The sequence below is a fragment of the Nothoprocta perdicaria genome, unplaced genomic scaffold (genome assembly GCF_003342845.1).
Source record: "Nothoprocta perdicaria isolate Ctin4 unplaced genomic scaffold, notPer1 scaffold_129, whole genome shotgun sequence".
Taxonomy (NCBI): Eukaryota; Metazoa; Chordata; class Aves; order Tinamiformes; family Tinamidae; genus Nothoprocta; species Nothoprocta perdicaria.
In genome coordinates, this window is record NW_020454416.1 from 1252525 (window position 1) to 1270581 (window position 18057).

Genomic DNA, 18057 nt, shown 5'->3' on the forward strand with positions numbered 1-18057 from the left:
CATGCAAAGCAGGGAAAAAAGCAGTTGGAATCTAGCAGGCAATCTCGTCACTTCACTAACGCATTTCCATCAGGAGCCTCCTGTCTTCCCCTTTATTCCCTGGCATGCAGCTTGTGTGAAAGGTGAGTGAACACGGAGCCTTTCCGCAAGGTCCCACTTGGTGGTAACATGCCCGTGCTGGGGCACCGCTGCCATCGCTGAGCGCCAGGGAAGCAGAGCCAAATGTCGCTCCCACCCTGGCTTTTCCATGGCCTCCTGGCAGGAGCACAATCCCGCTCTCCCTGGGAGCCAGGGGCGGACGCATTCTCACATGGAAATGTGGGTCAGCGGCTCCTGTGGGATTCGAGCCATGGGAGAAACAGTGAGGATGAACCGTGGCATTTAAGCTGCCAAAGACTACAGGAAACATCACTTTTTGTCAGTGGAGGATTAGTGCCAAGTTAACGTGCTCCCAGATCCAAACACAGGCACTTCGACCCCTCCAAATGGGATAAAAAAGTCTGAGAGGCTTCAAAACGGGGGGAGAGACTGAGTGGGCAGAAAGGGAGCTGCTCATTCAGCCTCCTTTGCATCCTTCCCTTCCTCCCCCCAGCCCTCTAAAAACGCCAGAGGAGGAGCTCAGGACACAGGGCTTAGCACGGCTGAAGCGGAGGGGCACAGCACAACAGCCAGAGGGAATAGGCTGTTCCAACTGGAGCTAACCCGGCATTGTAAAACAGGGGAAGAAAACCATTCTGAACAGCAAATGAACAGAAGCAGCAACAAAATGCAGCAATCAGAGCCAGGAGCAGCCAGAGCCAGATATATTCAGGCCTGATTTCTGCCAGAGAGTTAAATCAAGACGATAATTTCTTTTTTCTTATGAAAGAGAATAAATATCAATCAGGGCATGAAATCTTCAGGTTCCTCCCTGCCTCCCCACATAAGAGGAAAGCGAGTAAATTAGTTTAGCTTCTTTCAGTATATTTTGTGCTTATAATACTTCCTCGTCTACATAGTTGGCAACACCCCATAGAAATTCCACTCCAGCTCACATTAGTGCTGTAATCAGGTAGGGAGAGCAAAGGGGTCCCCTATTCGCACCTGACAGATAAACCCATGGGGAATGTGCCTGACTCTCCTTTTTCTGCTCGCTTCAGAAATCCCCATTTCTTTTTGTCACTCTAAGTGTAAAATAGGATCAAACAGCTTAAGTGTGTAATGCAAGAAACTTGGCCTGAAATTAGACACGTATCATTGTTTCTAGAAACCTAAACAAGTGTTACATTTTCCCAGAGATGCTCGGCACCAGCTGGAGCTAAAGGACACCTTGAATTTTGTGGGTAGAACTGATCTTGGGTAATGTGAAATTCAAACAAAATGTAGAGGCAGGGCTTTCAAACACACAAATACACCTTACTGTCTCCAAAGAGCCCAACTTGCCTTCTACCTCCTCCCCCTGCCACCACCTTCCTGTATGATGTCTTCTACTCCCAAGATCCTTATCCTGGGCTCATTAGTACAGTGTGATCCCAGTATTTCCTCTGACATTGCAAAGCACAGGGCAGGGGTGGTACAAGAGTCCCAGGTGAACTGCACTGAACTGCACTGGAACAAGTCACCATAGGCCACTTGCTCCAAGCCAACAGACCATGTGCTCACCTTGCAGCCCTGTAAAGTCACTTCCCATAGGGTGACACATGCTTCATAAGTGCTGTAGGGTGACACTTGGCACAGGAGCGCTGCCACAAAGCAAGTGATGTGAAGAAGTTGCTGGGGGGGAGAATCAGCCCAAGTCAGGCTCAAACGCTTACTGGGGCAGCTCATTCTTCTCCAAACTGGCTCTGCTTTTTGGCACTTGCACATGCCCTAGGTTGCATCCTGTTGAGTTTCCATGTTCTAGTTCCACGTGTGACCACTGCTACTAAGTGGTTAAGAGAGAGAGGCAGCTCAAGCAGCGAGGTGGCCAGGGAGCCCCACTCTGCCCAGAGGGCCCATACCTGGAGAGTGCAGGAGCGGAGGGGCGAGCGCCCATCAAAGCCCGGCACCCACACCACGCTGGCATTGCTGCTGCTGACCTGGCTCACGGTCACATTGAGAGGCGGAAGAGGCATTGCTGGAAGGGAAACAAAGAAGCTTTTCAGCTCACACAGCAGGTATTCACATGGAAATGGTCAGAGGCTTGAGGCTAGAAACTGTGACAGAACTGGTGCAATATAATGTCTTTAGAGAGTGTCCGGGGAGTCTTGTGAATGCAACTATTATCATAACATTGAACAATCTATTTGCAGCCGTTCTTTAGGAGAGGAGCACACTTGCCTGTTACATACAGTTGATCTCTGATAGCAGTGTTGACGTGTGATGTTTACACCTCCAGCCCTCAGCTCTCCTCCCTGCCCTCTCCCTTGCAATGCATGACTCAGCCTTGCAGACATCACTGTCTGTGGACCTAAATTGTGAACTAAATTAGGGCTTCAAAATTCCTCCCCTGGCTCTGGGTCCAGCCCCTAAAACAGCTCTGCCAGCACAAATTGAAGGGCTGTTTACTGTAGCAACCAGAATACCTTCCAATTGGATTCACAGCTGACCACTTTGGATTGTGAAACTGCTGCCTCCAGGTGTCCATTATAAACACTCTGGGACATTTGGGGACACAGCCTGAATTAAAAATTCTGTTTTCTCCAGGCTGAAGATTAATTCAGAAAGCACTTTTGATTTTATAGAGGGGGAACTTAAGGCAAAGGGAGTACAAATTACATAACTGTTATCATACTACACATTAATGGCAGAATCGGGAACAAAATCAATATTCCCAGACTGGCCATTTAATCAGATGCCTGCACTTTCAATGCATTGAGCGCCGCTCCTCCACTCCCACTCTGACCAGGTACCTCCATCTCTGCAGGGCTGGTTAGGATATTGTCCCGTTCATCTGCTCTCCTCAACTCACTATTAGAATTCCACAGTGCTTCCCTCTGCTCTTTTTCCTGCTGCACTTGTCTTCCCACCATCCCCTTCTCATTCCTGAATCTCTATTTGCATCTAGTCCACCTCACTCTTGGAAAAAAGAAAAAAAAAAAACAGTTTCATGAACACCAAGCTCTCCCTGACCTTTTGCTTGTTTTTAGTGTGCACACATGTGTGTGCATGCCAACAGGGAAGGGAAGGGGGCCAGACCACTCATCCAGGATAAGAGAAGTACAATAAATTCTCTGCCTTTCAGTGAAAGGTCTCTGTAAATTAATACATACTTTTTTCTTCCTCCTCCTCTCTTTCTTTCCATTTTGATCTCAGGTATTTAAGCCTTAAGATACAAAGATCTTTCTTTGGAGAGCAAAATAAAAGTTTTTAAGCTTACTTTCACAGCTATGCTAACTTGAATATCATTGAAACATTGCTCCTAATGTAAGCATTGCACAAATATACTCACAGATTCTGAGTTTAGTGACAGGTTTTCTTCAACACTGGATGACAAGCCCAAAGAAGGTATCAGCTATAAAGCCCACAAGAACAAACAATCTATCAAATCGACCCTGTAGCATACATGGTCCCTAAAGAGGATTATTTTGTTATCACCTTCCCACAATTCTGCTATACTTAGACTGGACAGACACATTTCCCCACTGACTGCTAGAAAAACATTCTCCGTGTTTTCCACAGTGCTGTGAAACACGGGATATGACCGTAAGTGCCTTAGGCACACAGAGAAGGGAGGCAAAGCCAGCCCCAAAACAGCAGCTTGAGTGTTAGGATAATTCGAGTTAACTTCCTGCGTGTTTGTAGAGTGCCGGGAACAACGGGGCTTTGTGCGCGACTGGGCACTGTGGGCTACAATAACTGTAATTTTCTGCTTGGAGAACACCCAGCACATTGTGGGCACTACAGAGAATAGATAATGAACCACAACAGCAGCAAATGTGAAGAAATGTTAACAGCTTAAAAGTGTCCTAGCAAAAATATTTTGCCTCTGGAAACACAGAAGAAACAAGCTGTTTAATAAATAGTAGAAAAACTTGAGAGTCCTCATTAGCACATGAATCTGTGCAAGAGAAGGCAACCCTGATCACGCATGTACACACAGATACTCCTACGAGAACTCCACTTCAGTCCCCATATGTTTATAGGATCGAGAACTATGAGAGCATTATCTGGGCCAGCTCCTGTTGCCAGAGATGCCCTCACCGAGAACTTGGCTTTAATTTTAACAGGAGTTTTACTGGCTCTCCCAGCTGCTGTTTAAGAGCACCTCCTCACTTCTCTAAGTTTGCATCTATTGTTTTAAACGCATCTTTGAGATATTACAGTCACAACCTACAGAGCTATAGCACAGGACTGCCTATCTAAAACTTGCCTGTTTGGGGCTTTTTTTGTTTGCTTTTTTATCTTCAGATGTCAGCTACAGATGTGACATTTGGCAAATCACTTAGCCCTACTCTCTTCTGCAGAGGGACAACATGTCTCAAGTGGATTGTATGGATTCCTTAGCTATGATTGACCTTGAAGCATCTGGAGCATTGTTTGGCTAAATGTAATTCCTTTGAAATATAAGAACTCTGAGGCCTTTGTCCCATTATCTTATTAATGGTTACAAAAATCTAGGGTAACATTAAAAAGTAAATCTTGTTTATGCTAAATGTTATTATTGAAAATTTAAAGCATAATAGCTTTATGAATTGAACTTTATCTCAAAAATACCCACATTGCCATGATATATTCCATGATAACCAATTTCCCTGTGTAGACAAACCTTTAAGGCAGAAACTTTAAGTGTTTTTAAATTAAGTTATAAATCATACTAATCCAACATATTACATTCTTGGCATGGCAATAAACACAATATTTGTCCTGAGGAAAAATACATCCTAGAAATAGTTGGTCTACACCTAGATTTTAAGCTGTATTCTAATGCATATTAGCTAATGCAAATGTACGTTCCAGCACAGACATAAATGCTCCCTCTTTTTTTTTTTAGGCTGAGCAATAAGCTACTGCTCGGAACAAACAATTTCGGTGACATGTCTCTCTTAGAGCTGCTAATCATATCATGTAATACAAATTATAGCATGACTAAGAATTCAAATGCAGAAGCATCCCAACGTGAGGAGAAGGGGAAGCACTGGCTGTTCTGATTATCCCACTGCTTCAGCAACGCAGCCAAGCCGACAAAATACAACATTGTCTCAGAGTGGCAGCTCCTCACACAAGGGCTAAAAACTATTTGTTTGCCATGAGTTTCTAAAAGGCAAAGAACAACAACAAAAAAATAATCCATAAAAACAGTGTGGATGTGGATTTTACTGGATGCTGCCAATCAACTTCCCCATCTGTTTTCAGCCTCTAATATGATGCCATTAGAAGCAAGCAGATGCAATGGCCTACTCAGCTCTAGCAAGACTCATCTATCTTCAAGAAGGAAAGATTTCCCCAGCTACCGTTCCAATCATATCCAGCTACATGTCTCAAGAACAATTTTACTGCTCTGACTCTCTCCTTTTTGAGGAAAATCTGCTATTTGACACCATGTTGCCATTCACAGATGAGATGTGGTTTATCTTCAACAGCCAGTTTCACAGCACAGATCCGGCCCTGCGGAGCAAGCAGGGAGCAGGGAACGCGCAACGCACTGTTTTGGTTGGATCGGCGCTATTTGCAGGCAGCTCCGAGGTAGCCCTTGCATTAAGGAGCCTTCCTCTCCCCCCTCACCAGGGCAAACCCCTCCACCCGTGCCCTTGTGCCCCCTCACCTTTAATCTGAACAGTGGCTGTCCGAGACGAAGATAATCCCTTTACGTTGTGAGCTTCGCAGGAGAAAACTGTGCTTTGATTAATACCTGAAGATTAGCCAAGAAAAAGGAAACACAAACAGCTATGTAATCCAGCTTCAATCCTTCAGCAGAATTGCAATTATGTACGACACCCGGCTCATGCCATACCGGCAGTTGGAGAGCAGAGGAGGGTGCTAATCAAAGGCATGTGGATTTGAATGCAGTTAATAATTGAGAGAATGTGCTGGTATAGAAGAGCTTCCACTGGAGTGTCAGAAAGCGCTAAAAAAGAAGGATGAATCTGGCAGAAGAGCAGATCACAGTGCATGGTTACTGGATGTCCATTTCTCATTCCTGCATGACTACTCAGTCTCCACCTTGTTTTCTGGTTGTCACTGCATCCCATTTTGGTGGGCTCCCTCAGCGCAAGGATTGTCCTGCTCCACATATGTACACAGTTCCTGTATAAGTAAATGGATTTGATCCATCCCAGACATCAGGTGCTTTGGCATCTGAGCACCACCACTACCTGAGCAACAAGCATCTTCTAACTGGGCTATGTGCCCTGGAGCTTCCAAGTAGGGACTGCACAGTTTAAGGTCATGCCCCCTTGGGTTCATGGCCCTTGCCCTGACTTCTGCAAATGCAAAAGGGAAGTAAAAATAAAATGCTGCTGCATCAGCACGGAGACACCTTCCAGGGACTAAACAACACAAGGAAGGCCATGCTTCCTGTCTCCAGCAAGCATCTGCCATCTCACAGAGCCTGACCACAGCATCATACCTATGTGTGGCTGCTCCAAGGTGCAAATTGGTATTGGTAATTAATCAGAATAGAGACATTTGCAGAGCTATCTGAAGAAGCGTGTCCAGCATCTGTCTTCACTCTACCTTGTCCTCGGTTGCTTTATAGACCTCTAACTGCATGCTCTCTGTGCACGTTCTCTACACATGCAGTTGAAGAGGGCAAACTTCCTCCAAGTGGAGGAGCCTGCGGAGTGTCTGTCTTTGCCGTTTGATTCATCTTTCATGGGTGTTAGGCTGACAGCACTGCGAGAAAGGCGTAGGGAAGAGGAGAGTGTCGGTTGTCAAGCAAGAGCAAAGCACCGTCCCGGCGAACCGGGGGAGCGACAGGGCAGCAGCCGCAGGCAGGGCAGTGCAGTGGGGAGCACCTACCACACCAGGTGCCCCCCAAAGACTGAACCAAGCACAACTGCACAGAAGAAGATGCAAAACACAGTACAGGCTAAGATCCCCTTGCTCTCTGGCACCATTTGTCACCGCCAGTTTCAGTATGCAGCAATCCTTTTACCAAAGCAACTGCCTGCTAAACCTTTCAAACATTTGCCAACTGGTCAGTACTTTATTTTCTTCAAAAATTGATGATTTCTTTTGCCAGTAATACTTATTTTCTTAGCAATAGGCTTTTTTTTTTTTTTTAAACACATGCTTTGGCAATCTGACCACAGCTTTTGCCCCACTACATGTTCTATGTTGCAAAGGCTCACCACCCAAAATCTTCAAGAACACTACAGAGAATTTTTTCTAGGCATTTCATAATGGAGTTTCAAGTCAAGAAGATTAACTTTGTAATCTTCCTCTTCTTTAAAGCAAAATACTAGCACCCTAGCACCTTACAGGTGTCCCCTGTTCTGAGGTTAGGTATCTCAGATTCATCAGCCCTAACTTACTACCTGCTGAGGTTGTGTGCAAAAGAGGCTTGGATTTCCCTGCACTGACAAATAGCTAGACACGTTCCAGAACATGTTATCCCTAGGACAATGTTATCCTTAATGAGCAAGGCCTCCTGTGTGCCTGGAGTGGCAATGCAAGGTGCTGATGAAAAATATATATAACAGCAACTTCCTGTAAGAGTCTTTGGGAGGTCCCCAGATCACTGCCCCACGTAACAGTTCTATGAGGCACCATGGGATGAGTTCAGTGGAGGAAGGGAGACTTCTTTGTCTTTCCCCTTTTGATTATCAATCCCGCTTCCATTTTAACCGGCAGATTGTATCATAAGGGAGCAATTCTCATTTCCAACTTGGAACTGAGTAGAACAGCAACACAAGAGAGGGAGCAGATAAAACCATTGCAAATCACAAACCAATTTTTGATTTACATATAAATTAGGTTCTAAGGGAAGGCTTAATGGGATCGGATGGCTCAAGGGATGACCAAAGATGTACAGACGCAAACTCTCCCTGGGTCTAAGTGTATTAACACTTAGAAGATGAGGCCCCAGAGATGAATCTGAGTCATAAAACCTTTTCTTTCTAAATTGCTAGTTCAACTTTGGCTTAGGGCTGCTAAGAATAATAACTCAGTAGCAGAGAGAAGCAGCATCATGTAGCTGCTGGACAACAAACTAGAATTCAGTTACCTTTAGGTAACTGAAGCTAACTGAACTGAGGTAGCTACAAGAATATAGGCAATCAGGTCGTGGTAGATCCTACATCTCCCTTCTCCAAGGGCAGCCTTGAAGAGAGGCCCCCAAGATCTTCAACAGATGCTGTCACAGAAGACATTCTTACCACTGCGCACCCAATGCCCACTCTGGAGCAAACTCTGGTTCAACCAGCCCACTTCAGCATCAATACAACCACCCTAGAGCTGTCAAGCAATCACACAAGGCAGTCTGGTTTAATAAGAAGAACAAGGCCAGGGGAAGAGAGAGGAAAGAGGGAAAAGCAGCACGTGTTATAGCTGTGCACAGGAGGAAGAAGTGGCATCTGTTACATGCGCAAACTTTGAGATGCCTAAGCCAAGTCTCACCAGCAGAATCATTTAAGAAAATAAAAACACCCTCCAGAGGTGAAGCAAGAGAAGACAAACAACCCTGAGTCACCTCTCCAAGAGCAGCTCCACCACAGTGCCAGCCCCACCCAGGCCTGCTCCGCGGGCCAGTGCGGAACACACCAGGAAGCCATCGCTCCTGCGGGTGACCTGGTTTCACAGGTGATCACTATCAACCAGCCTTGTGCAAAGCTGGAGATCATTTGCACCCTGCAGGGTCACCTGGTGTCCCTGGAACAAGATTCTCTCCTCCTCTCCCTCTCCAAGCCATCTCCTGCATCAGCAGTAGCCTTACCTGACACATTTAGGATGGAGGGGGAGATGTCTGGAAGCCCCACTCTAGAGTCTCCCATCCACCAGACAATTGTCACTGGCTCAGGGGGACCAACAGCAGCACAGGCCATATGAAATGGGGCATTAGGGGACACGGACACATCCTCAGGCTCCACAGTAAAGTAGGGCACACCTAGAAAAGCAACAGACAAGTGACAATAACTTGCAAAGTTCCTTCTTTCTCTTGCTTATTTCTGCTAATACCAGTGCCAATACTGAACACCCATCTATCTCTGTGCAGAGTCTGACCCCCTCCAAGACCTCCACAAAAACATATTCACTACATCACCTCAGGACACAAGCTAGCACTACCACTGGAAGTCAGCAAGAGAACAGCAAGATAAAAATGCCTTTGGAAAAAAACTCACTTTGAATGAGTCCCCTTCAAAACTCTCCTACAAAGTAGTTTCTAATGGCAGTATCAGCTCAATTCTCAGTTGGAGAAGCTGGGTTTTAGACAGAGACAACAGCCAGGAATCCTAGCAGTGTCTGCCACCATTTTAAAAACTTATCTAATCTAGCTCCAGCTAATTCTTGACATGCATTAAAAATCGAATATTATAACCACGTTGAACAAACCCATGGAGGAGGAAAGAATTCCCCTGGTGAGACAGGCATCATTTATGGCAGTCTCTCCACAGCTTAATTGAATAGAGTGGCCTTCCAGCATGCTCCAAACACCAAGGAGGCAGCTGACTTGGAATTAGGGATCATTTCTAACCAAGCTGAGGGCCATTCATGGACACTGCTCTCATAAGTTTCCCTTCACCGCAGTGGAAAGGTTCCCCATTTGGTACAACAGGCTGTACATCAGAGCCACCCAGAGCAAAGCGCAGCTGTGGCAGCACCACCTCGAGTCATTTCTAAACTGATAAGAGTCGAGTGCAACTCAGCACAGCAAATGCTGTGGTTCCTCTCACAGGCGATGCCAAATGCCTTGTGGTCTCACTGCTCCAAAGCATTAGCACAAAATTCACCAGGCACCAGTGGGTGCTGGCTCTGCAGAGCAGCAGACCGTGGAAGGGCTGAAGGCCCAAAGCAGTGCTGAGCCCTCTTCTATTCAAAACTTACTGGTTTCAGCTGCTGATTGTGTCTGCACCAGAATGAGAGGCAAGGTACTCTCAGCTGGGAAGAGAGTGTTTTGAAAACACCAATATAGTACCTCAGAGAAACAAAGGAACCAATGATGCTGGGAGTTTGGACATTTGATTTACAGCCTGTCCTTGGCCACGAAGATGACAGGCTTGAATAGCTCCCCTTGCTAGGGACAGATCCTGAGGACATCAGAAAGCAGGAAATTAACGTAAGCACCTCGGTACAGATTCAGAAGCCTAATGCCTAATGCTTCCCCTACACCCCAAATGAAAGTGATTTCTTCAGTCTTCTGCTGACCATTCAGGCACTATCTGTATCATTTAGTGATAGCTTCTGTGCACCTTCCTCTCACCTTTACACATGCCTCTCTGGAGCAGAAGGTATATGAACAAACTAAAATAGGTCACCACATTTTTGCTTAGAAAAGAAATAATGATGTCTCTTTGTACAAAGGTTAACGCTCAGGACATGTGTAGTCATCACTATGATTTACTGCTCTTTTTTGCCTACGTGTTGTATTTTTTTATTGCCTTCATACATAAACAATAAAAGTGCATAAACTCTGTGACATTTTCCACCCACTTTGCCCTCCTTTTCTGAGGAGAACATCACTATCTCATCTGCCCATGGGCAGGTCTAGGCCCGCTGTCCCTTTGAGCAGCCCTTCAGGGGAAAGCTAACCTGTTAGGCAGGTTTTCCACTTCTGAAACAACTGTGCAGATTAGACAAGGCTACAGGTAGGACATCACCCTGCATGGCACAGGCAGCCCTGCTGACCCACACAGCTCAGGCATGGCCACCAGTCCAAGGCAAACAGTGACACTGGCAGTGATACATTTAGCTGCCCAGGCCCTGCTATGAGAGGGTATAGTAGGTAACCCCTTTCACAGCTGCACAGCAAAGCCACACAGCCACAGAGAAGCCTGTGTAGCCCCTCTTTCAAGATGGTATCTGCCCTACTGAGCCAATTTTTTCATACATCTCAGTGTTCGGAGCGCATTAATTCAAGGAGACATATGCACACATGTGGCTGGGGCTATGGCTCTGTAACTACAACAGGGCTAGCAGCCACAGCAAACGGGCACATAATGAGAGAGGTGTAATTCTCAAGGGATGGTTCCGGAAGAAACGTTATCTCAGTCGTTAAGATGGTCACACTCAGTCTGCCTCTTAGATTACTTCGCCAGGTATCAAATGCTATCATGTTTTCCATAAGGCCAGAATCTAGTTTCTAACTTGGAACTGGTTTCAAAGTCACTGTGTCAATTTTAAGTTCTGAGGACAGTTTCATCACATCAATCACTTCAGCTATATTACAGACACAATCATCAATATAAATCCTGCCTGAAAAAGACTACCTAACTCAAGCAACAGATACTGGGTAGCATAGAAACTCCTTTTAGCTTGCTTTAAAAAATCACCAATAATCAGCATGAAATGTAACAGTACCTACAGAAAGGCATCAAAACCTCCTGAGGACTGCCCATGTGACCAGCGTAGAGGTCCTCTCTCAACCAAAGTCAGAGGATGTAACAATTGTTATTAAGAGGGTAAGTTGCTTCCAGACAAAGACGGGAGGTCCAAGCAAGAAACAATTGTGGAGATAACAGTGAGTGTGGGACGGATGTGCTTTTGCCTCCCTTAGCAGTTTCTTACCCTAACAACTAATACACATTTTTAAAAGCCACCCCCTTATCACTACTTGTTAGGTGTGAATCTTTCCCATTATCTCATATTTCACGTGATTATAGGCTTAGTTCAAGTTTAACTGCCTTTTTCTGAAACTTATTTTTCTTATAAAAATGACTAGCTGCTTTTTGCAGCTGAAGCTTCCTCTGCCATCTTTGGCCTTCATTCTCACCACTCCCCCTTATCTAGCTGCAGCTGTTTTGTGCCACTTTGATTTTTTTTTTTTTTTTCCTGTAATATCCAGAAGGGCTCCTTTGTTTTTCAGATTGCTTAGCACACTGAGCTAACCAATTACTCTTCCGGCACCCACCATGCAAATGCAGCCACCTCAGGAGTGGACCACAGAAACTGAGATAGAAATAGCAACTCTACTCAACAGAGAACATTCTAAGCCATAAATAACGTTCTCCAGCTGGAATTGCACCTGAAATCTCAGGCAGACCAAACTCTGGAATTTGGAAAAACTGCAGGTGAGCATTGCTCTTCCCATGACAGCTGTTACAGGGGTTTTTTTTTGTGGCTCAGAGCAGCTTAGATTTTTGCTATTAAATCTCACCCACCTCAGCTCTTGCCACACACCCTCCCCTTTATGGGTACTGATTCTGCTAGCTGCAAGGAGACTAATGTTACCAATTACATCCCAAATGCCAGTGCTTGCTCCAAATATGCTGTTCCTGTCACCTTCCTCACCAACTATTAAGCCATCCTACTTGCACTAGCTTCTGAGAGCCTAATAGGATCACAACTCAAGGGAAATAAGAAGTCACCAACCTACTTTGCCTTGGGCATCTTCGGGGCAACTGTGCAAGAGCTATTGTTCATCAGACAAGGCTGTTTGGAAAAATGGTGTCACAGGGAATATTCCCAAGTACCCAGTGCTTCTCCTGGAACTCCGAGAACAGGGCTAAAACTGGACTTTGTCCTCAAAGACCTGCTTAGCTGATGCACAGAACCAGCCTGCGACCCTGCTTTGAGACGGACCTTGAACCAGGAGATTCCCATAAGTCTCTTCAAACCTAAATTATTCCATGTTTCTATGCATTATTTGCAGACCAAAATGATGGACTGAGGGGCTGGGAGGAAAGGTCAGTACATGAAAGGATTATCTACTTATTACCTAGTAGGCACAAATAAACCCAGAGAGCTAATTAACCGACACCATCTCTCCTTAAAACTGCTCTCCTTGGCTTACTCCCGCTCTGCAGCTAGCTCCCTGCAGTATCACCAACGGTGCATATGAAGCCTGTCACCAGAGCAATCTGCTCTCACCACGTCCATCTAGAATATATTAGTGGGTCAGTCCTGGAAGGAAATCAGCACTACTCCTCCTTACCTTCCACTATGAGCCACACTTGCTGTGATTCTTCCTTCTTCCCCCCGTTCTCAACCTGGCACCAGTACTTCCCAGAATCTGTTCGCTCGACGGATTTCAAGCTGAAAAAAGTCAAAAGCCACATCGATATTTTACGTGGATAGAGCACATTTTTTGCCCCAAAGGACCCTCCAAGTGTTTGGCAAACCAGATGCACAGACAACACCCACTGAAATGCAGTCAGCTCTGGGGAGGAGGGCAACAGCCAGCACAAAGCATGAAGCAAAACACTGGAGAAAGGACACTCCTCTCTGGAAGCAATTGCAGGGAATCCTTAGTAGAGCAGACAGGCCTTCCTCAGAAATATCCAGGCAGACAACCCACAGTTTGTGTCCTCTGAAGATAGGAAGGGGTTGCTCATCTTCTGGATTTGGAAGTGCAATTCTAGTTAATCTTCAAGAATAACAGCTTGGCGTACAGCGTCTGAGCTGATAGGAAGCTCCAAATCACAAACCTCTAAGAAGTTTTGCCTCAGTGAGCTGCAAGGTTTAGTAACAGCCTCAGACTGGAATAAGTGGCTCAGAAGTGGCTCCCTCTCACCCCAACTCAGCGTAAGCCTCCTAAGAGTACTTCTTATGGCAAAATTCTTTGGGTATGATTCACAATTCATGACTTCAGAGAAGCCACACTGGCCTATTCCAGCACAGGACCTCACCCCACGAACCCTTCTGTGTCCTCCCTTGCTCAGCAAGAACTCCTCTTCCAAGGAGATATGGCCAAGCAAGTAAAGGCAGCCATGGCAATGGACTAGTATCCAAGTTGCAGCCTTCTCATTCATGGGAGAAATTCTGCTCTTCGGTGCACCCACTGTAAATCTGCAGAGCTCCCTTGCCTTTAAAAACACTGGGATAGCCTTCTATGCAGGTGAATAAAGGCAGATTTGGGTCCCAAAGCTGCAAAGGCACCAGGTGGACTTTGTTAACAATACATCTGCTGATTGCCCCCCTTGCATATGCAGCCATGTGTCTGCTGCCATGCAGGGATCCAGAGCAGACCTGGTGTCCACTTTTCTAATGCTAGTGGTCTGTCTTGGGGAAGGAGGAGATATGTCTTGGGATGGAAGACATAAGAGTACTTGCTGAAACGCATAAAACGATCCTACTACAGCCTGATTTCAGAGCTGTACCTTCAGATGGCATCAGCTGTCCTGCCCATTCAGCCACATGTTCTGAAACAGTGATCGTAGGAGAAAGTCAAACAGTGGGTGATAGAAATGATCTTTTTATGGTGAGAAAGGAAAAGGAGAAAAATACAGGCACAAATAGATTGAGCACCCTAACTCAGCCCAGGTGCTGCAGAAAATTCTTGATGCAGGAAAATTAGATATGAGAAAGGAGATCAGACTAGGAGACTTGAAAGGACAAAGAGATTTAACTAGCAAGAATAAAGGGGAGGTAAGTGATACAGTTTCAAGATGAACTGTTTCCACTACAATGTTACCAGATAGGAAAAGGTTGTGCCTAGTAAAGTCATCAGTGTTCTTTGGAGGCCAGCTTTAGCACGAAGCCTTTTGGTTCCCGGAATCAGGGACTCCAAGCTATGCTAATCCAAGAGGCCTAAGAGGGATGAAGCCTGAGCTCACAAATGACTGATTCTCAGTCAGTCAGCAGTTCTGAGCCCCCACGCTGGCGGCTTATTTACTTGTACAAACTTTTGTACAAAAAGGGCCAGAGCAGAACCTGGGGTCTTGTTCAACTCAGGCCGTCAGAACTGACATCCGCATATGCTGAAATAAAGGCTTAGAGAAGCTCTGCAGAATTAAGCTTTTGAGCCTCTGGGCTGGGCAGGTCTGATAGCTTGGGCAGTATATATATACACACAGGTAAAGTTGCTCACAAAAAGTCTCAGGATTGGTTCAGGTGACAAACACTCCTCCCTGAGAAAGAAAGAAGATGTAGTCTTGGGAGTCTCATTTCAATTAATGAGTCTCACTCCTTAATCAGACAGAGAGCACAAGAGAGGCAGAGTAAGAGAACTGAATGAGTAAGAAAAGAGAAAAACTAATAAGCCAGACCTTAGTCTTCCTGCTGCATGGCAGAACAACACCAACAAGACAAGAACATCCTTTCACCTTGAAGTCACGTCTCAAGCATCAAGAGTGTTAGCAAAGCATCTGCCATTGCTGTAGTCAGGAAATCAAGAAGATTCTGGCACATAAAATCTCAGCCCAGCTGAGCATGGATTCAGTTCTGCTCTCAGTTATGTCCTTGCAGCACTCTGAACTGCAGACCCTAAAGACCCTGCCCTGCTGAGGTCACTGCAGTTATATGCTCTCTATATTATACACCCTGCATATAGCTGAGAGCAGAACACTAAGCAAGAGTTTCTGTGATACTCCTCCCTCTGTGCAGCTGCTGTACCTGAGGAAGCCGATCCAGTGCTCTTCATCTACTGGAATGTACACCTGGTCTACGCTTTGCACCACTGCTCCGTCCTTGATCCACAACATCTCGGGATCTTCCATTCCCTCGAGGCTGCAATTTAGTTTCACGGGTTGACCCTGGGACACCTTTAATTTGATTGGAGATCCTGTAAATTTCATACCTAAAAAAAAAAAATACTACTCCGCCCACCCCCAGAAGAAGGGGGGTTGGAGTACAGCAAATTACTCCAGGTTGGTGGTGAAGAATCACATACCTTGCTAGCATACACTGCACAGGGGTCTACTAGTTTCATCACTGCTCTACTGCGTTTGCTACATGGTAATTAGAAGTAAGCCCAGAAATTGCAATTGCCAGAGAAAGGTGAAGGCTCAGTCCGTACCCCCAGGACTCTCTTCAATTCACTGCTCACTCATATGACAGCAGGGAGATCTTCCCAGAGCACTGCCCAGGCAAAGACAGGTAAAAATGTTGGGATCCAGCAGCACTACCTGGGTCTTCTCCATGCAGTCCCACACCTCCCACTCCTCCTCCAGCTTCAGCTGCATCTAGGGTGTTCGTGTGCTGCTAAGATACCATCATGCTGGCTCTGGCATGTACTTTCATAAAACACTGGGATACAAGGATCAATTATGCTATATTATGCAGTGTTCCCTGTTTCTGTGCATAAGAGACAGCTCCCCTGCAACTTACAGAGCGCACGAAAGCAAAGCCTATTTCACAGCACGCCGCGCAGCGGAGCGAACCTGCTCACAGGGGCAGATTTGTGTCGCGTGACGTGGGTGTGGGCTCGAGGGGGCCTCCCTGGCCCCGCACGTGGCCAGGAGGCCACACTCTGCTCCGGATTACGCAGGCACGACTTGGAAACAGCACGGCTCGAGCCCGGGAAGCTGCTCAGATTTACATTACATCCTGTGTCATTTATACTGACACAGGAGCGATCAGAATTTGGCCCAGAGCACTGTTGCATGTGTGGGTGGATCAGGAGTGCTTCCCTTGAGCAGAAGGGAATATATGGAATGTATTAGCATGAGAAAACACGGAAGCCAGCTGCATAAGTACATTTAAGAAAGATGGGCATATAAAGGAAGAGCCAGAGGATCAAAGGAGACCGTGGGAAAGCACGAAGGGAAAACAAATGTAAAAACTAGTTTTGTTAAGAGAGAGTGGCCATTTCCTATGCAGTGGCACAGGACTAGCAGACCAGAACAGGTCTAGTCTGGTTCAGTAATAGGTCCTGGCAGTGGCCTCCACATCCTTTATGGAAGGTCAATTAAAAAAAGAAAAAAATGGGATTCCATCATCCCACTGCTTTTGGGTAACCATCTACCACAGTACATTCCAACGCAAAGCAGCTCGGCAGCTGGTCAGCTGTTCCACAGGATGCCTCGCTAGCCTGCAAAACCAGATGGAAAAGTGCCACTGGTGACATCCAGAGCGCTGTGAAGCAGGCAGCCCTGTCCCTCTCAAACTTTATCACAGCCTGAACCGTGGCTGAACGCAGAGGCTCCGCCGCGCCGTGTCCCTTTCTCCCGCAGGCTCCGCATCCCGCAGGCTCCAGCGGCAGCTGAGCCTGTTTGCAGCTCCGCTGTCGCGCGGGAGAAGGGAGAGGCGGCGCTGGGAGAGCGGCCAGGCACCGCGTGCGACGTGCGTCGGCCGGCAGCGAGTGCCGCGCTCGCTCCTGCTCCAAGGAGCTCACCCAGCCTGCGAACAGAGGATTTCCAACACGCGGTCTTTCACCCTTCTATCTGTTGCTATCAACTCAGCAAGTGCACTGAAAGCATGGAAAAACTGGTAAGATGATCGTTTCAGTTTAGCTGCTGCGGCTCTCTTGCAGGGCTGGGGATTTAACCACCTTGAGTGAGGATGATCTAACCTTGCATTACTTAACTCCTCTGTAACACAAATTACACGTCCCAGTGCGTGCCAGAAAGCAGCCTCCCTTTCCCTGCACACGATATTGGAACAAAACATGAAAGCCTCATAGCAGCTCTCTGTATCCCAGAAAGCTAACACAGCCAGGTTGTTAAATGAGCATACAAATTGACAGACACTTTAATTACAGGTGCTTTAACAGAACAGTAAACTGCTTTGCTTTCCTTTGACTGCCCTGCTGAAAGAGTTAATCACAAACTAAACAATGAAGTGTCTTCAGAGACTCTTCATGACTCCAGTTTCCATAAAAATTAATGGTGGAGGAAATCAAAATAGAGTAAAAATGTACAGCCTAGGTTGTAATTCTCTATATTGCCTACGTAAAATCCTCTATCACAATTAACTGAAAACAAGAATCCTTAATAGATTTCATAGGCTTTTAAACAAACAAACAAAAAATATTAGCTGTAGCATCTTTTCCTGCAGGTACCAGGCAGGAACACATAGGGCATCAGTGGGGATTTTAATTTCTGCTCTTTCCCTCCTTCAACCCTCCCACCCCTGATTTCTCATCTGATAATGTTCTCAGCAGCACTAGCAGCAATCTCACCCAGATAGGCTCCCCCAAGCCCTACCTGCAACAGCAGCAGGAGCTGAAATGTATAATTAACTACGAGGAAACAAAGTCATGTTAAATTTCTTATCAACCACTTGTCAGACAGAACTGACAGTGCTTGAACATACTGGTTGTCAACATATGCAGCACATTAAAGA

General features: G+C 46.1%; 1 protein-coding gene across 1 annotated transcript in view; it reads right to left on the minus strand.

The window, feature by feature from the left end:
* TYRO3 (TYRO3 protein tyrosine kinase) overlaps positions 1-18057 on the minus strand; it is a 40753-nt gene that overhangs the window by 22030 nt on the left and 666 nt on the right. Inside the window, exons 2-6 of the mRNA XM_026033441.1 lie at positions 15388-15571; positions 12989-13089; positions 8834-9004; positions 5723-5809; positions 1980-2095 (exon numbers count right to left, since the gene is read on the minus strand). Of these exons, the coding sequence (XP_025889226.1) occupies positions 1980-2095; positions 5723-5809; positions 8834-9004; positions 12989-13089; positions 15388-15571 (659 nt within the window). The remainder of the gene's footprint in view (positions 1-1979; positions 2096-5722; positions 5810-8833; positions 9005-12988; positions 13090-15387; positions 15572-18057) is intronic.